Below are 15,145 nucleotides of genomic sequence, written 5' to 3' on the forward strand. Positions count from 1 at the left end.
GTCTAAATTACGTCACTAATTTCTTGTCATTTACCAATATACCCGGCATATCATCATTCCATGTTCTTTTGTTGTGTATTTATTTATCCAGTATTTTAACATATTCAATTTTTGTAGTCTTTTTCTTCTCCTTCTATATCAATCTATTGTAAGTATTTTTTATCACTCATCTATATTAAGTAATTTACAATCACAAATAATTTCCAGTGCTTTTTTTCATTTTAACTCTGCCAGCTATGAATTTATACCCAGTTCCAAACGTCGAGAAAGATAATTGTATTAGTTACTCCATAAAACTTTTTAATTGATAAAACTAAAATAAATTTTCTGTCACTGTTCCTTTTTATGAAACTTGACTCAGAATTAACAATCTCTCGTATCCTGAGTGCAATTTTTGTCTCAAAATTATCTTCATCACTTGGAAACCTGCCTTAATTACAATTATTGTTGTCACTAACTTGAGTAATATATATATTGCCTGAAGAATTTGGAAAAGTAATAAAGAAAACGTGCTATAAGGTACTAGGGCACACTACAAACTACTGCATTCTAACTAGTTCCAACTGTAACAAATCATCTAAACAACAAATATTCAATAAAAAAATGTGCTTTAAAAACTTGAGATATTTATATAGCTTACCAAAGCTATGGTGCTAACCAAAAGTTTCTCTTGCAAGGTTCCATCAGAAAATAATAATGGAGCTGTTATATTTTTCTTAAAAAAAAAACCATAAAGGGAAGGATGCTTGCATTTGGCGTCATTCCTACCGTACCAATACCCTATTCCAGAAAAGTCCAAGAAATAGAAGATGAACGAAAGGTGAATAAACATAATAAGACCAACTTGATTCTGTAATTTGGTTTCTTCTTCTTTGGAACTAACCAATTCATTTCAGTGTTCTAATTCTTGTTCTCCCCTTAATAGACAGACAGTTTTGACGTTGCTCCGCTGCCTCACAACTGTATGTCACTACACTCCCAATCAATGCAAGAAATGTATGGGTCACCCACTAAAGAACTATCACTCATCTTGATCTCTCTAACGAACACACACATACAGTATGTCACATAATAATGCAGAGATCCAACAATTATATCATAATGGTATTGGCATGTATAATTAACCGTGGAATATATAACCATAGAAATGGGAATCTTAGTTTGTGTAGAGTTATGCCAACCATTTGGTGTTAGAGTGGGTTTGTTAGTTTTTGAAGATTATGCAGTCTTATAGTCATATTAGAACATCTCCAAAATACTTCAGGTCGATGACTTGAGTCTTTGATTTGCATTACAGTCTATGTTTCTAGGAGATAATTTGCTTGCATGTTTTTAGGAGAGTAGAAGTCAAGAGCCTTTGGAAGTTTTTTTTAATAAGAGTTTAGGTATCCTCAAATACTTTTTATTTATTCGTTCGTTTTTGTTGATAAAAAAAAATTCGCAAAATACTTCATATTTATTTTATTTTCATTCTTTTGTTAATAAAAAAATTAGAGAGAGCATCTTAGTTTGAATTGATTAGTTATTATATTCACTTGAATTATAGGATTTTTTTTGGTTGGGAAGTGGTGGTTAATAAGTATTTGTGACAATAAACACATACAACATAACAACCCTTTTTGTATGTTTTATTTTTACTTTTTTTTATAGATTGGGGTATCCAAATGCCTCTTAAAATTTAGCTATTGAATCAAGAATCATTAGTTAACTCAAATCTTAAATCCTACAATATATGTTTGAATGGGTCAGATTGAGTTTATTGATTCATGGATTTTGATTTTATTTGATTCTGATTAATAAACTAAGATTTAGTAAACAATATGAAAATTTTGGAACATGTATTTTTTTTATAAGAAAACAAAAGTAATTAATAAATTATGCAAAAAAAACTAATAAAAGTTGAAAATGGTCTTACTATTAACAAATCATACAAGAAATATATCTAAATTGATAAAATTAATAATAAAATCTAGAAAAGTATTTCATCTATACGTATCTTGAATAAAAAAATATAAACATTCAAATATTGAAAAAGAAGTAAATAAATATTAAGCTAATTTTATAAATATGCCAAAAAAATAATAAAGTAATAAGCAAATTAAAAATAATAATATAACCACAAACTCAACCTTCCTCCTTAAAAAAGTCCAACTCATTAAGCATATATTAGACATTGGAACCAAATAAGTATGCATTTAAATGAACTGATGTTTTAATTGATTTTTCCTCATTTATTCCAGCGAAAATGTACAAGCATATAAGCTTATATTATATACCTACCTTTTTCATCTCTTTGGAGTAAAAATGTCATACAAAATGTCAACTCTAATAAAATTTAGAGTTATACAAAATGTGATGTCGAATATTCATGAACTCATGTCAAAAACACGTTTAATATATGAAAAACACCTGAAATTCACTTTGGTTATATCTTTCTATGTTGAAACTCAAAAATTATGAACAAGTTTGTCAATATTCAGAATATATCATTGTCATGAAGAAGGAGATTAAAGCTCTCCAATATAATCAAACTATTGTATCTCATAGACTTACTAGGAGAAAAACAACCATTGGAGATGGAATTATTGAAAGACATAATGCAGGACTTGTAACAAAGGGTTACACATAATTAGAAGGAATTGACTATTTAGATACATTTTTCCTTGTTGCTAAACTAATAGTTAGACTTCTCTTAGTCATTGTAGCTATTCGAAACTAGCATTTACATCAATTAGATGTTGACAATGTTTTTTTTTTTATTGGAGACCTAAATGAAGATGTGTTCATGATACCTCGTCCAGGATTGATTATAGAAAAACAAAATCAAGTTTGCAAACTTACAAAGCCTCTATATGGGCTAAAGCAAGCAAGCAAGTAGTGATTTTCCAACTTTCCTTCTTTCTTAATTTTGCTGGTTTCTCTCAATCTAAATATGATTATTCTCTTCTTATTATAAAATCTCCAAATTCTTTCACATTTTAACTTGTGTATGTAGATGATAATTATTGCAAATTCTTTATCTGAAATTAAAAGAATATAAAAGTGTTCTAAATGATTTCTTCAAGATTAAAGATTTAGGAAAACTCAAATACTTTCTCAGCCTTGAGGTGACCAGGTCTAAAAAGATAATTCATCCATGTCAAAAGAAAGATATCCTTGATATTTTGAAAGAAGTTGGGATACTTGCAAGTAAGCCTTGCTCCACACCTTTTATGTCTAATAACAAAGTTCTTTATGAAGTTGTAAATTTATAAAATCGAGATTCTTACACAAGACTATTGACAAACTCTTATATCTCACATATACACTAACAATATACATTTTGTTCTTCATCTTCTCAGTCAATTCCTACAAGAATCCACAGTTTATCATCAACAAGTTGCACAACATATTCTACACTACCAGAAGACTGATCCTGCACAATGATTGTTCTTTGTAGCTAAGTTTGAGGTGCAAATAAAGGTTCAATGACTCTGATTGGGCATCTTGTCAAACAGTCTACAACTGGATACTACCTTTTCCTATGTTCTTCTTTGATTTCACGGAAATCAAAAAAACAAACTACCGTTTCTTGGTCCTCCAAAGCTAAATACAGGATGCTCACATTATAGCTTGTGAATTAGAAGGGTTCAGCTACATCCTTCAAGATCTTCACATACAAACTTCCATTCCTGCTTTCTAGTGTGATAATCAGTCAGCTTGACATATCACACAATCTTTACTTTCTTGAACACACAAAGTACATAGACATAACTATCATGTGATTTGTGAAAAGTTAGAAGATAAACTATTTCATCTATTGTCTATACCATCTTCTAGTCAGTTAATGAATGTTGTTAAAAATATAAGATTGACTATGATCACATATCCTAATATGTTCATTATGAGTAGTGGAGTAGAATATTATATATATATATATATATATATATATGAAATAATTTCACAACCTTAAAATAATACACTCAATTAATAACCAACTCTAATAATATAATAATATATATTAAGATTTTAAATTAAAAAATAAAATAAATATAATTAAAATATTTTTATTTTGAATTATAAAGTGAATATGTTTTTGTGTGTATTAAAGTATGACCACTTTTTTTAATTGTGGAATATTGTGTGTGTAATACTACACAATCACAAAAACTTAAACCAACACAGACCATTAGGGTCTTTGAAAATCTTACTCTAAAACGCGTTTTAGGGAAACAAGATGACAATTGTATTAGTTTAAAAATATTAAAAGGCAGATGAACTTTGCAGTGAATCGAAAACCAATTAATTAAGTATAGATTGAAGGGAATTATTATTATAATTGAATTGAAAAGAATTAACCATTGGAATGTGTAGTTTGTAGAGAAGATAAATGGAGGGTTGCTCCTTATGTCGTTATCTGGTCAGATATAATATGTTTTTATATGGCACCTGTGTTTTCCATTCCTACCCTTACGAGAAATTTGTTGCATTAAAAAATTTGAATCTGTATTATGTTTGTGGTGTTGTTGTGAATGTGTTGGGGAGTGAGCATAGGATACTGATTATACATGGAGATGATGAAACATGCAATATAATATGGATTTCATGGTGAGATAGTTCCAAATATGTAAAGCCAAAAGTTGTTGAATTGGCTAATGATATATATATATAGTTTTTTTAAAAAGAATTATATAGTATAATAAAGAAACTACTAAATTACATTTTCCTTTAAATTAATTATGTTATCTCCCCACTCTCTCTTTCCATCTGTATTATTTTTTAGCTCAATAGTCTCGCCGGCCAGGGTCATTCACTTTCAGAAAATATTAGTGTCGTCAAACGAGTAGAACATGTACTCAAATATATATATATAATAAAAAGTGGTTACAAAATTGAGTTATACTATATATTTTGTTTGAATTAGAAAGTGAAATTAAAGAGAAAGTATAAGAAAAAAGAGATTTTTTAGATTATTATAGATTGAGTGGAAAGTAAAAAGAAACTTATGAATATTTAATAAATATAATATTTTTTTAGAATTATAAAATAATATATATATAATAAAAATTAATTAATTTATATTATTATAAATATTTTTTAATTAAATAAAAGATAATAATGTTATAATTAATTAATAATTTTAATTTTATTATTATAACTGATAGTTTAATTTTATAACTAATAATTATTAGTGATCAAATAAATAAAATTAAATAACAGTTTTTTTTTCAATTTATTTATTTTTTGTGATAAAAAAAACTGTTATTTAATTTTATTTATTTGTATCACTATTAATTATTATTTATAAATTTTTAATTTTTTAATTATAGTTATTATTTATAAATTTATTATTAATATTCTTATTTTAATTATTTTATATATAAAATAATAATAATTATTTATATTATATTATTAATGATACTTATTTTATTATAATATAATATAAATATAAATGGATTAATAACATAAAAGCATAATATATTTATTATAATTAGTATAAAATATATATTTAATATAATATGTTTTAATATTTCTTTTTAATCATATTTTTCACAAATCTCCGTATATTTTAAAAAAATTGAAACTTTTGTTAATTAGTTTTTAATATTTTATTAATTTTTTATTTCTTTGATTTATGAACTTTCTAAATTTTTTTTTATAAAAATCCATCGTTTCAACGAAATGGCTCATTAAAGTTACTTCTTAATATGTTCGTCATCCTAAATATTTTTTGTACCTTCTTTTATGAGCAAAATTTTGTTACTTGGATTAACTAGTTACAAATATCACCAACCCAAAAGAAAAGTAGTTTCTAATTTCACCATGTCACTAATTTCTTAGATATATAATGTTGCCACGTGACAAATCGACTTGCGTGATTTATAATTTACTTTAGGTTAGCTCAAGCTTTAAAAAATATTATTTAAATAAAATATACTTTTTTAATGTGATTTAGGCTAATGAGTTGACATTTTTTTTTTTTAATTTTTTGTTCTTAAATTTTCATCTTGTTATATGAAGAAAAAATTATTGTCAATTTCGCAGGAACTTTTATCTGTTTTACGAAATTATTATTATTTTTTAATTATATGTGTTATGGACTTAAGAATTATTTAAGTAATATTTATATCAAGATATTTAATGTTATTGTAAAGTACAGCTTGTTGCTAAAAAAATAAATTTTAAATTTTTAGATAATAATACACCATAAATTTTTTGTATTGACATGTTGTAATTTATTTTTATTTTTTAATTAACCTATTATTGTCTTTGCAATTATATGTTGTCCTTATAAAAGACGTGAAACTTTAAGTGCTCTACCTATCTCAAAACCAGTAATTGCGACCTTTACACGCCTAAGACCAAAACACATAATTGCTTAGAAAATTGAACTAATGCTAGTTGTTGTAGATCAAGAACACAGACATTGTCTTATATAAGAAAATAGGTTTTGATCACACTTCAAAATATTGTTCATGTAATAATGTAAAGAAGAGCAGTAATAGGTAAAGTCAACTAAACTATATATACACGTAAGGACCAAGTTGACGAGGATACTGGTACATCTATAAATAATCATTATTGAAGAAGATTCAAAATCTTTTGGAGACACTTTGTGCTATATGGAATAATAGAGTTCTCATATTAACATTAGTGGCAGTGATTAGTTGAGTGAGGAGGTCAATGCTGTTACTTGTGATGGCAAAAGTTGTGCATATATGAGACATAAGTCTAGCTAGCTAGGGTTGTTGGAAATTGAGAGAGACAAATTATTAGGACGAATTGGGAGAGAGATATAATTACATTTTAAAGTTGCTTTAAAAACATGTAAAGTGAACAATATATGAAATCATAGGACAATTTCAAACCCTGCATTAGGATTAAAAATTAAATACTATAATATAAATCATTCCTTGTACCGTTTTTTTAATTTAACTAACTTTTATTGATCTTTCTCTCTAAATTGCATTTGTTAATTTCTTATGACATTTAAGTAAGTAATGCAAATAAAACATTAAGAGTATTTCAAAGAAGAAAAAAAGAGAAGATGGTTAAAAAAGACATGTGCAAAACATCCAATTGTTAATATTTTAATTCCTCTAAACCCAACCAAATCTAGAACAATTATTATATATCAAGTGCATATACATATAAGCTACTATAAAAAAAATGTAGCAACAATTTAAACCAAAATAACCCTGATCAACAACTGCCAAAAGATCCTAAACAAGGTGTTATATCTCATTTGCAGTTACATAAAAAATGCAACAACTGAATTTACCCGGAAAAATAGAGTATCGATGGAGATTTAGAATATCTGATTGAATTGCAATCAATTGCACATGATCATAGGACGAAGAATTTTGGCGAAACAAAATTAGAAAGAGAAAAAAAAAGTAAAGGAAAATAATGATCCACAAAGCCACATGGGATCAATGATGATCAAGTAATATCTAGAGTTGGTGGTCACCTAGTTATTATCATCATTTATTGAGTGTGAGTGTGAGGTAAGATGTCTTATCACTCTTGTAGTCCTCCAGTTCTTAATTAATTAACTTCATCTTCACAACGTGATTCGAAGTATTTCTTACATACACAATTAATTCATACGTGTATATTTGTATGAGAAAGAGGAAACAATGTGACATTTTTTTTGCATTTGTAGTATTGTTTGGTTGAAGTATTATGAGTGGATGAATTTGTTATTGACTTATCACTAATAGTCAAAAAAATGTATTTATCACGATTTAATATGATAGATTTCTACGAAGCAGTTAATCAGCTTTAGGATTGTGTGTGGATAACAGTTGTAGGAAAATTGTGGAAGCAAAGGAATAAGAAATTTTTTAAGAGCAGCATGATAGATCACATTGAAGTCTTTACAATGGTGCAACTGAAGTTATGGTCATTGGTTCGAAGGTACGCTTAGGTTGTTTCTTTTATTCGGATTGATGCCTTGAGTCGTTGGTTTGCATAAAATCTATTAAAAAGCTTTAGGTGCGAGGTGTTCTCGAACGAGGTTGGAACTCAGAGAACGATTCGGGCTACTCCTCGGTCGGTCGATCTACACCTTACTCCTCTCTCTTAGCTGAACTCTCACACTCGCTCCTTCACTCTTCTTTGCTAGCTCTGGGATCGGATGGTACCTGCAAAAGGTATTCTGACGCTCAAGTAAGAAATCAGTGTTCGACACTCGATGCTCTTAGTACAGTACCATGACGTACCTGATTCTTGGAATTTGTGTATATTTATATAATTACCATGGACCCTTTGTTATTAGGCCAAATTAGGGAGTTGGGTCATGTTTAGAGTGCATTACCTAGTGTTTGATCGCTGATTAGTCTTGTTAACATTGTTTAGGTGTAATGGTTTTGGTTGTGTCAGCCAGTTTGGACCGAATGCTGAGTTAGAGTGTTGATCGTGCGGACACCACTAGTACAGTAGGATCTATTGTTAGTGGAACAGTGTTTTGTGTACTTGTGTTTGAGAGTAAATGTTTTGGTAGTTTTTTAAGTTTGTTGGTTTGTTTGAGTTAAAAACTTATCTCTTGTCTCTTGTGTATTAGGAGATTTTGTTATACCTTCTTGTGTAAGGGTTGAAGTATCTTTGAAATACATCTATTTATTTTTTCTCATGAAAAAACACACACAATTCATATTTTCTTATTAATTCTTAATCTTATTAAAAATATTAACATTGTATACAGGGAAGTTAGCTGAAATTTGTTATGTAACGTCTTCGTCTAGGTGACTAAACAATAGGAGCATATTCTGAGACATGTTGGTGTCACTCTATAACTTAAAGTGTAAGTCACTATAGAAGGGTATATGTTTACTCTAAATTAGTCTTAGGAGTATCAAGTGGCTAGGCAAAGGTTTGACCATTATACATTAATTGATTTATTTAAACATGTTTTAATTACAACTAATTTGTATATTTATTATAACACAACATAAACTGATTTTACTCAAATATTTATTATAGTATAATAAAAGAAACACTCCATCATAACTTAATTCAACCATTTATCACAATTCAAAAATATTATTAAATTAAGTAGACAAAATTTAAGAAAAGTCCATAAAACATAAATTATAATCTGTCCATCTTTGATATTATTTTATAAACTAAAATAATTTTATTATTAACAAAAATATATAAATTAATTTATAAATTGATATATAGTTAATTAGTTAATATCTAATTAGTTATCAAGATTTTAGTTGTTAATTTTATAATCTAAAATAATTAGTAACTAAAATTTTTGTGACTAATTAAATATTAATTTATAAATTTTTATTAGGAAGAAAAATTAAATACTAATAATTTTTTAAACTTATAAAATAATATTTAATTTAATTATTATAATAATTAAATAATTTTTATCTTTAAAATTATTTTTTATTTAATATTTTTTTAGTAATTCAAGTCCACTATGTAATTTAAATAAATAAATATATAAGTAAGTAGATAGATGTGATTTGTTAAGTGACACATTAGAAATCACTAAATTTTATTAATCTGTAAAAATAAGAATAGTAAAAAAGATTTTGGTAGAAAATTATGGATGTAGGAGTGATACTTTTTGGGATGATGGACGGTGCAGCGGGGACCCCCATGGTTCAGTTTTCTTGAGCCCTCACAATGACCACGCAGTGACAGAGTATCACGGACGGTCCTATCAACCTGCATCGGAAAAAGAGAACCTCAAACACTGTCCCACATCGTAGACTACTGCATTGACCCCACAACACACATGCACTCTCTTTCTCTTTCCTTTTCTCTCTCTCTCTCTCTATGCAAATGTTTCACTGACCTGCCATTTACAACAGTCTCTCGCATGCTAAAAGGGTACCCTCACTGTAATTATGGCTTAATCATTCAGTACCAACTAAAGCCTCTTATAAAGGTAAGTAACTTTTCTGTTACCCTGCTCCTCACCAACACCATCATCTTAACCTTCATTTCTTCCATGTCACGTGCACAACACAACCCTTTTTATACGTATTACTAATAATGCTATTTAGCTACCAAAGAGTCAACGTATGTATATAAAGTAATCTATTCACTTTTACCAAAGGAGGTACACTTCCAGCTTTAAAATTTTCGGTTTTTTTTAAGGAGATTGAGCTTAAAATTAAATATACACATGCTCTATTAAGATTAATTATATTTTATGTTATACATATTGGCAGGGAATGTTATATGTCATTTTTTTTATTTGCTATATACATGAGGCAGAGGAAATGCAACTCACTCCCTCCAACAGATGAAAACACACATTCTTCTACGGATCTGCATGTGGTTGTATCTCTGTTATGAGAAAGTTCTGGTCTGTTTTGTGTGTTTGTGTGAGACTGAGAGAGAAAGTGTGTGTGTGTGTTTGTGTATAGGCATGTGGTGGCCCATTAAAATTTATGACCATGTCACTTTGAGAATGCCAGTAAATGAGTTATGGAGAAAGAGGGTACGCGTAAAACCAAAGACAGTAAAGAGCAAGGGAAAGGAGAGAGAGAGGAAGGGAGGGTGACGACAGACAGAGAGCTGACATATTATTTGTATAACTTTCTTTCAGAGAAAAGATTTTGGGTATGACATAAGATATGTATAGCTAACATATTATATGTATAAATTTATCTTATGAATTATATAATTAATAGAAATACTACTATGAAACATTTTTTTATGCAAAACAAGTAGGTTACGTGAGAAAGAGTGTGACAAAGGAGTTTATAAAGAAAAAAACTGGTACAAAATGTGTATAAACAATAGTATAACACACACACTCTCTCTCTGTATGTATATATGTATGTATATTATCATTTGTCATGTTGATTATAAATATGAGGTCTTTGTTTTATCTTTCAAACGTTAAAGAAATAAAAAAAAACAAGGGTGCAGACAGCAGTCGGAAGCCCTTACACAAGTCTGTGTATATATATACTATATTTTGGAGGGGTTAAATATATTTTATCTGATTCAAGTTTCGTCTATGGCTTTTTCTTGTCCTTGGGCAGAATAATCACATGAAGCCAGCCACTCCCTCTTACAGAATATGGTGGTAACCTCCAAAAAAAACTTATATTATATTTCTTGGCTTTAGCTATTCTAACATCCCTTGTTTTCTTGCTTGTACTGTCTGAAACCTATGAAAGTTAGCTGTTTGCTTCTACTTTGCTAGAAAGCAAACCACTTCAATACCTTTTTACCAATATGCAAATGATACCCAGTGACCCCTTTTCACTATCCACTACCCTCCCAGGGCTTCCCAATGAACAAAACACAAACCCTAACCCTAATCCTCCCCCTCCACTTACCAAGAAGAAGAGAAACCTACCAGGAACACCAGGTAATCTAAAAGCACTAATTCTTCTCAAATAAATTGGTTTTTCCACCTTTCGAATTGGTTTTAATTTATTTTTAATTTGGACTGGGTTATGCAGATCCAGATGCTGAGGTTATTGCTCTTTCACCAAAGACTCTCATGGCCACGAACCGTTTCATCTGTGAAATATGCAACAAAGGGTTCCAGAGGGACCAGAACCTTCAGCTTCATAGGAGGGGTCACAACCTTCCATGGAAGCTACGACAGAGGTCAAACAAAGAGGTTCGGAAGAAGGTATATATCTGTCCAGAGAAGACCTGTGTCCACCACCACGCCGCCAGGGCTCTCGGCGACCTCACCGGAATAAAAAAGCACTATAGCAGAAAACACGGTGAGAAGAAGTGGAAGTGTGAAAAGTGCTCCAAAAAATACGCTGTTCAATCTGATTGGAAAGCTCACACCAAAACCTGTGGCACCAGAGAGTATAAGTGCGACTGTGGCACCCTCTTCTCCAGGTAATTAACTAATTCATGCAGCTTCCTAATGAATAGTCACATGTGGATTTGATTCATATAATTTTGTCTCGTGAAAATGAATTCTTTTCATAGACACAATACAAAGTAGACATGAATTAATTCGCAGTTGCAAAGTCACATAAAATCTACTTCTATTCTCGTTTATTAGTAGTATAACTATATTATTATGATTTAGTTTTGAAATCTCTGGTGTGTGCTTTTTTGGGATGTAATAAAGGCTTTTTCGTTTGTTGGTGCATTGAGTTCGAGATTTAATGTGGGATAATTGTGGAAGTGTATAGTTTAAATGATTTGATAATTAATGGGGAATTTTCATTGAACTTTGAACAGGAAGGACAGCTTTATTACTCACAGGGCTTTCTGCGATGCCTTAGTCGAAGAGAGTTCGAGACTCTCCTCAGTTTCTACCAGTAGTCTAAATTTCAAGAGCGAAGATGCAACTGTGATGAATACACAGGCTGGTTTGTCGTCACATGGATTAATCACTGGTCAGGGAATGCAGAGTGTTCCGCACTTTGGTCCACATGGGTTTCGTTTAATGGGAATGGGTGCAGACCAACAAAGACCAAACTTGTCACTGTGGTTGAATCAGGGAAATCATCACATCAATAACCCACTTGATGTGGCATCATCAAGTTCTTCAGGTTTGCCTGAGGTTGTGCAAATTGCACAGGCTAATAATGCCTTGATTGGTTCTTCTTCAATATTCTCCAATTTTGGAATGCCTGCATCCAATTCAAAGGGAGAAGGTGGAGCTTCCGATTTGGCATCTATTTATTCTGAGAGTCAAAACAAGAATTCAATCTCAGCTTCCCCAATGTCGGCCACTGCCCTTTTGCAGAAGGCAGCACAAATGGGTTCCACCAGAAGCACCAACCCTTCAATTTTCAGAGGCAGTTTTGGAGTGATGAGCTCATCTTCCGCCCAGAGTACTAGTCTCAATAGCAATGCAAACCAAAGTTGTGATCAACTTAACCAAGCCTTTCAGAACTTTAACCAACATGAGAATTTCAATGGATCAAGCAGCAGTGCAACTATGTTGGGCAGTTCTACTGACTTTAGCTCATTGACACATTCATCAAACGGTTTTGATCAGTTTCTGATGCAAAACAATGTGGAACCAACTCAGCTAAAGCTCCATCCAGTCTCAAACACAGTGGAACATAACTTGACAAGAGATTTTCTTGGCATGAGTAGAAATGGAGGTGGACATCCCTTTCTACCCCAAGAGCTGGTCAAGTTTGCTTCCTTAGGCTCATCAATGGGTTTGAACCAATTCACTGCAGCCCATCAATGAAGTCCTTTCTGACTATAACTCAGATGACATATCTAGTGGTCCCAATTCATGTGTATGGCAGTACAGTGTAAAGTAACACAAAATTATTGGGAATTGTTGGTGAAGCTTAAGACCGGTTTAGAGCGATTTTGTGATCAGATATGTTTCTGCTTATTGTCAGCTGTTCTGAGTGTAGTAGGGACCACTGCATGTTTGAGATGAAAGAAGGAACAGCAAGTTCCCCTAGCAGTGCATGTTCTCTAAGTAGTAGTTGTTGTTGTTGGTTTGTCTTCTGTCTTAACCTTGTTATCGTTTTTGGCTTCACTTCCTCGAGAGAAGTGGAAGATATAAAGTAATGAAAAAACAATTAGAAAAAATATGAAGAATTCGAATGTAGAAATATAGAAAATGATTAAAAAATATGACCACTGCATAGTATTTGGTATTACAACTATTACTGTTGACCTTCAGTCAAATTTCGGTTCCTGAACAACCCTACATGGCGTGGGTTAATGAGGAAAACAATTATTAGTTCACGTATTGCAGAACCTATGAGAAGGTGGAATAGCTTGCTTATTGAAATTATTATAACAATAAATAAGTCTAGCTAACTTTACACGTTGGGATGTGTTTTATAGTAGTAATCATAATATTAATAATGATGCTTAAGGGAGGTTCACGAGGAATAAAAGCATTTTGACATATTTTATTTGGTTGCCTTTTTGGTAGATATATGTCAAGTGCTTCCTAGTAGTAGTTTGAAGTAGCCAGAATCTAGATGTTAGGCTAGCTTTTTCATAGACCCTAGTGATAATAACCAAAATCTGTAGCTAGAGGTTAAAGTTTTGTTTGATATTGGTCAAATAAGTGTATGTATTTATTGAATTAAAGGCTATGCTCCATTGCCACTAGCTTTCAGGTCAAACTTCTTAATTTGGTGGTATAGTGAGTTAAAACACAGTCTATCTGATTGGTACTTGCTGCTCTGCATTTATAGAAACTTTAAGTTTGCCCTAGACCAGTTCAGATGTTTGGAAACGACCCATGGCAAATACAAACATACTTAACCCATGCATGTGAAAAAAAAAAGCCGGAATAACTATTGGAACAGTTTCGAGTTAGGTTTAAGACAAATTTTATTCTATATTTCAGTATCAGACATTTTTTTATTAGAAAAAATAGATTAAAGTTCCCACTCAAGTCAACAACAAAACAAAGAGGAAATTCTAAAAACATTAGTCATAAAATGCTTGAATAGACTTACAAAAATTCCTATTCTACTGTCCAAAAAAATTCTAACATAAGCCAATACAAAACAGATGTGTCCAAAACATATTCATGGGCATAACCCTTGAGAAACATCAGGTAAACGCCTAGTTCCTACTGATTCCAAACTTTCTCACTTATCTCCAACAGTAGCTGTGCAGCATCTTCACTTACCTGTAACACATCTACTGCATCAGACATGTGTTATAGGCTTTAATTTAGTCAGAATTTACAATGGAATGAAATACCATTGCATACATGAATATGGAATAGATGATATTTCTAAATAAAATTTAATCTGACACAATCTTTGATATGGATGAATATTAAGTAACTAATTTGATTAGGGTTAAAACGTATATACTAAATAGGAGACAAACATATTATATATATAACCCTAAACTTAAAGTTTGTCGTTTTATAGTTGATTTTTTTTAGTTTACTCTAAACCCTAAAATAAATAAGTGCAAATTAATTTATGATATTTGTTCAAGATTTAGGTTTATTGCGTTTTTTAAGCTGTAATTTTCTATTAGGTTTTGGTAGGATGTTTTGGTTGGATATTGAAACTTATATGTTAGACTACTAATTAACTTGTGTAATAGAATTAAAATATCCCTCAAATATTTATATTTATTTTATTTTTATTATCGATAAAAAAAATTAGTTTTCTATGCTATATTTACACTCTAACTTAATTCTTTAAGAGTGCATATCAAAAGTGTGATCAGGTATGCTAGAAAGACAGTTGCACCTTGTTGA

The 15,145-nt window shown here is 30.4% G+C and overlaps 1 protein-coding gene across 1 annotated transcript; it reads left to right on the forward strand.

The window, feature by feature from the left end:
• Positions 1-10,808: 10,808 nt before the first annotated feature.
• On the forward strand, positions 10,809-13,403 carry LOC137814443 (zinc finger protein JACKDAW-like). The gene is made up of 3 exons (XM_068617201.1): positions 10,809-11,329; positions 11,424-11,820; positions 12,172-13,403. The coding sequence occupies exons 1-3, from the start codon at positions 11,194-11,196 to the stop codon at positions 13,136-13,138; spliced, it is 1,500 nt and encodes a 499-aa protein (XP_068473302.1). The 5' UTR covers positions 10,809-11,193; the 3' UTR covers positions 13,139-13,403.
• The last annotated feature ends 1,742 nt before the right edge of the window (positions 13,404-15,145 follow it).

The sequence above is a fragment of the Phaseolus vulgaris genome, chromosome 1 (genome assembly GCF_000499845.2).
Source record: "Phaseolus vulgaris cultivar G19833 chromosome 1, P. vulgaris v2.0, whole genome shotgun sequence".
Classification (NCBI taxonomy): domain Eukaryota; kingdom Viridiplantae; phylum Streptophyta; class Magnoliopsida; order Fabales; family Fabaceae; genus Phaseolus; species Phaseolus vulgaris.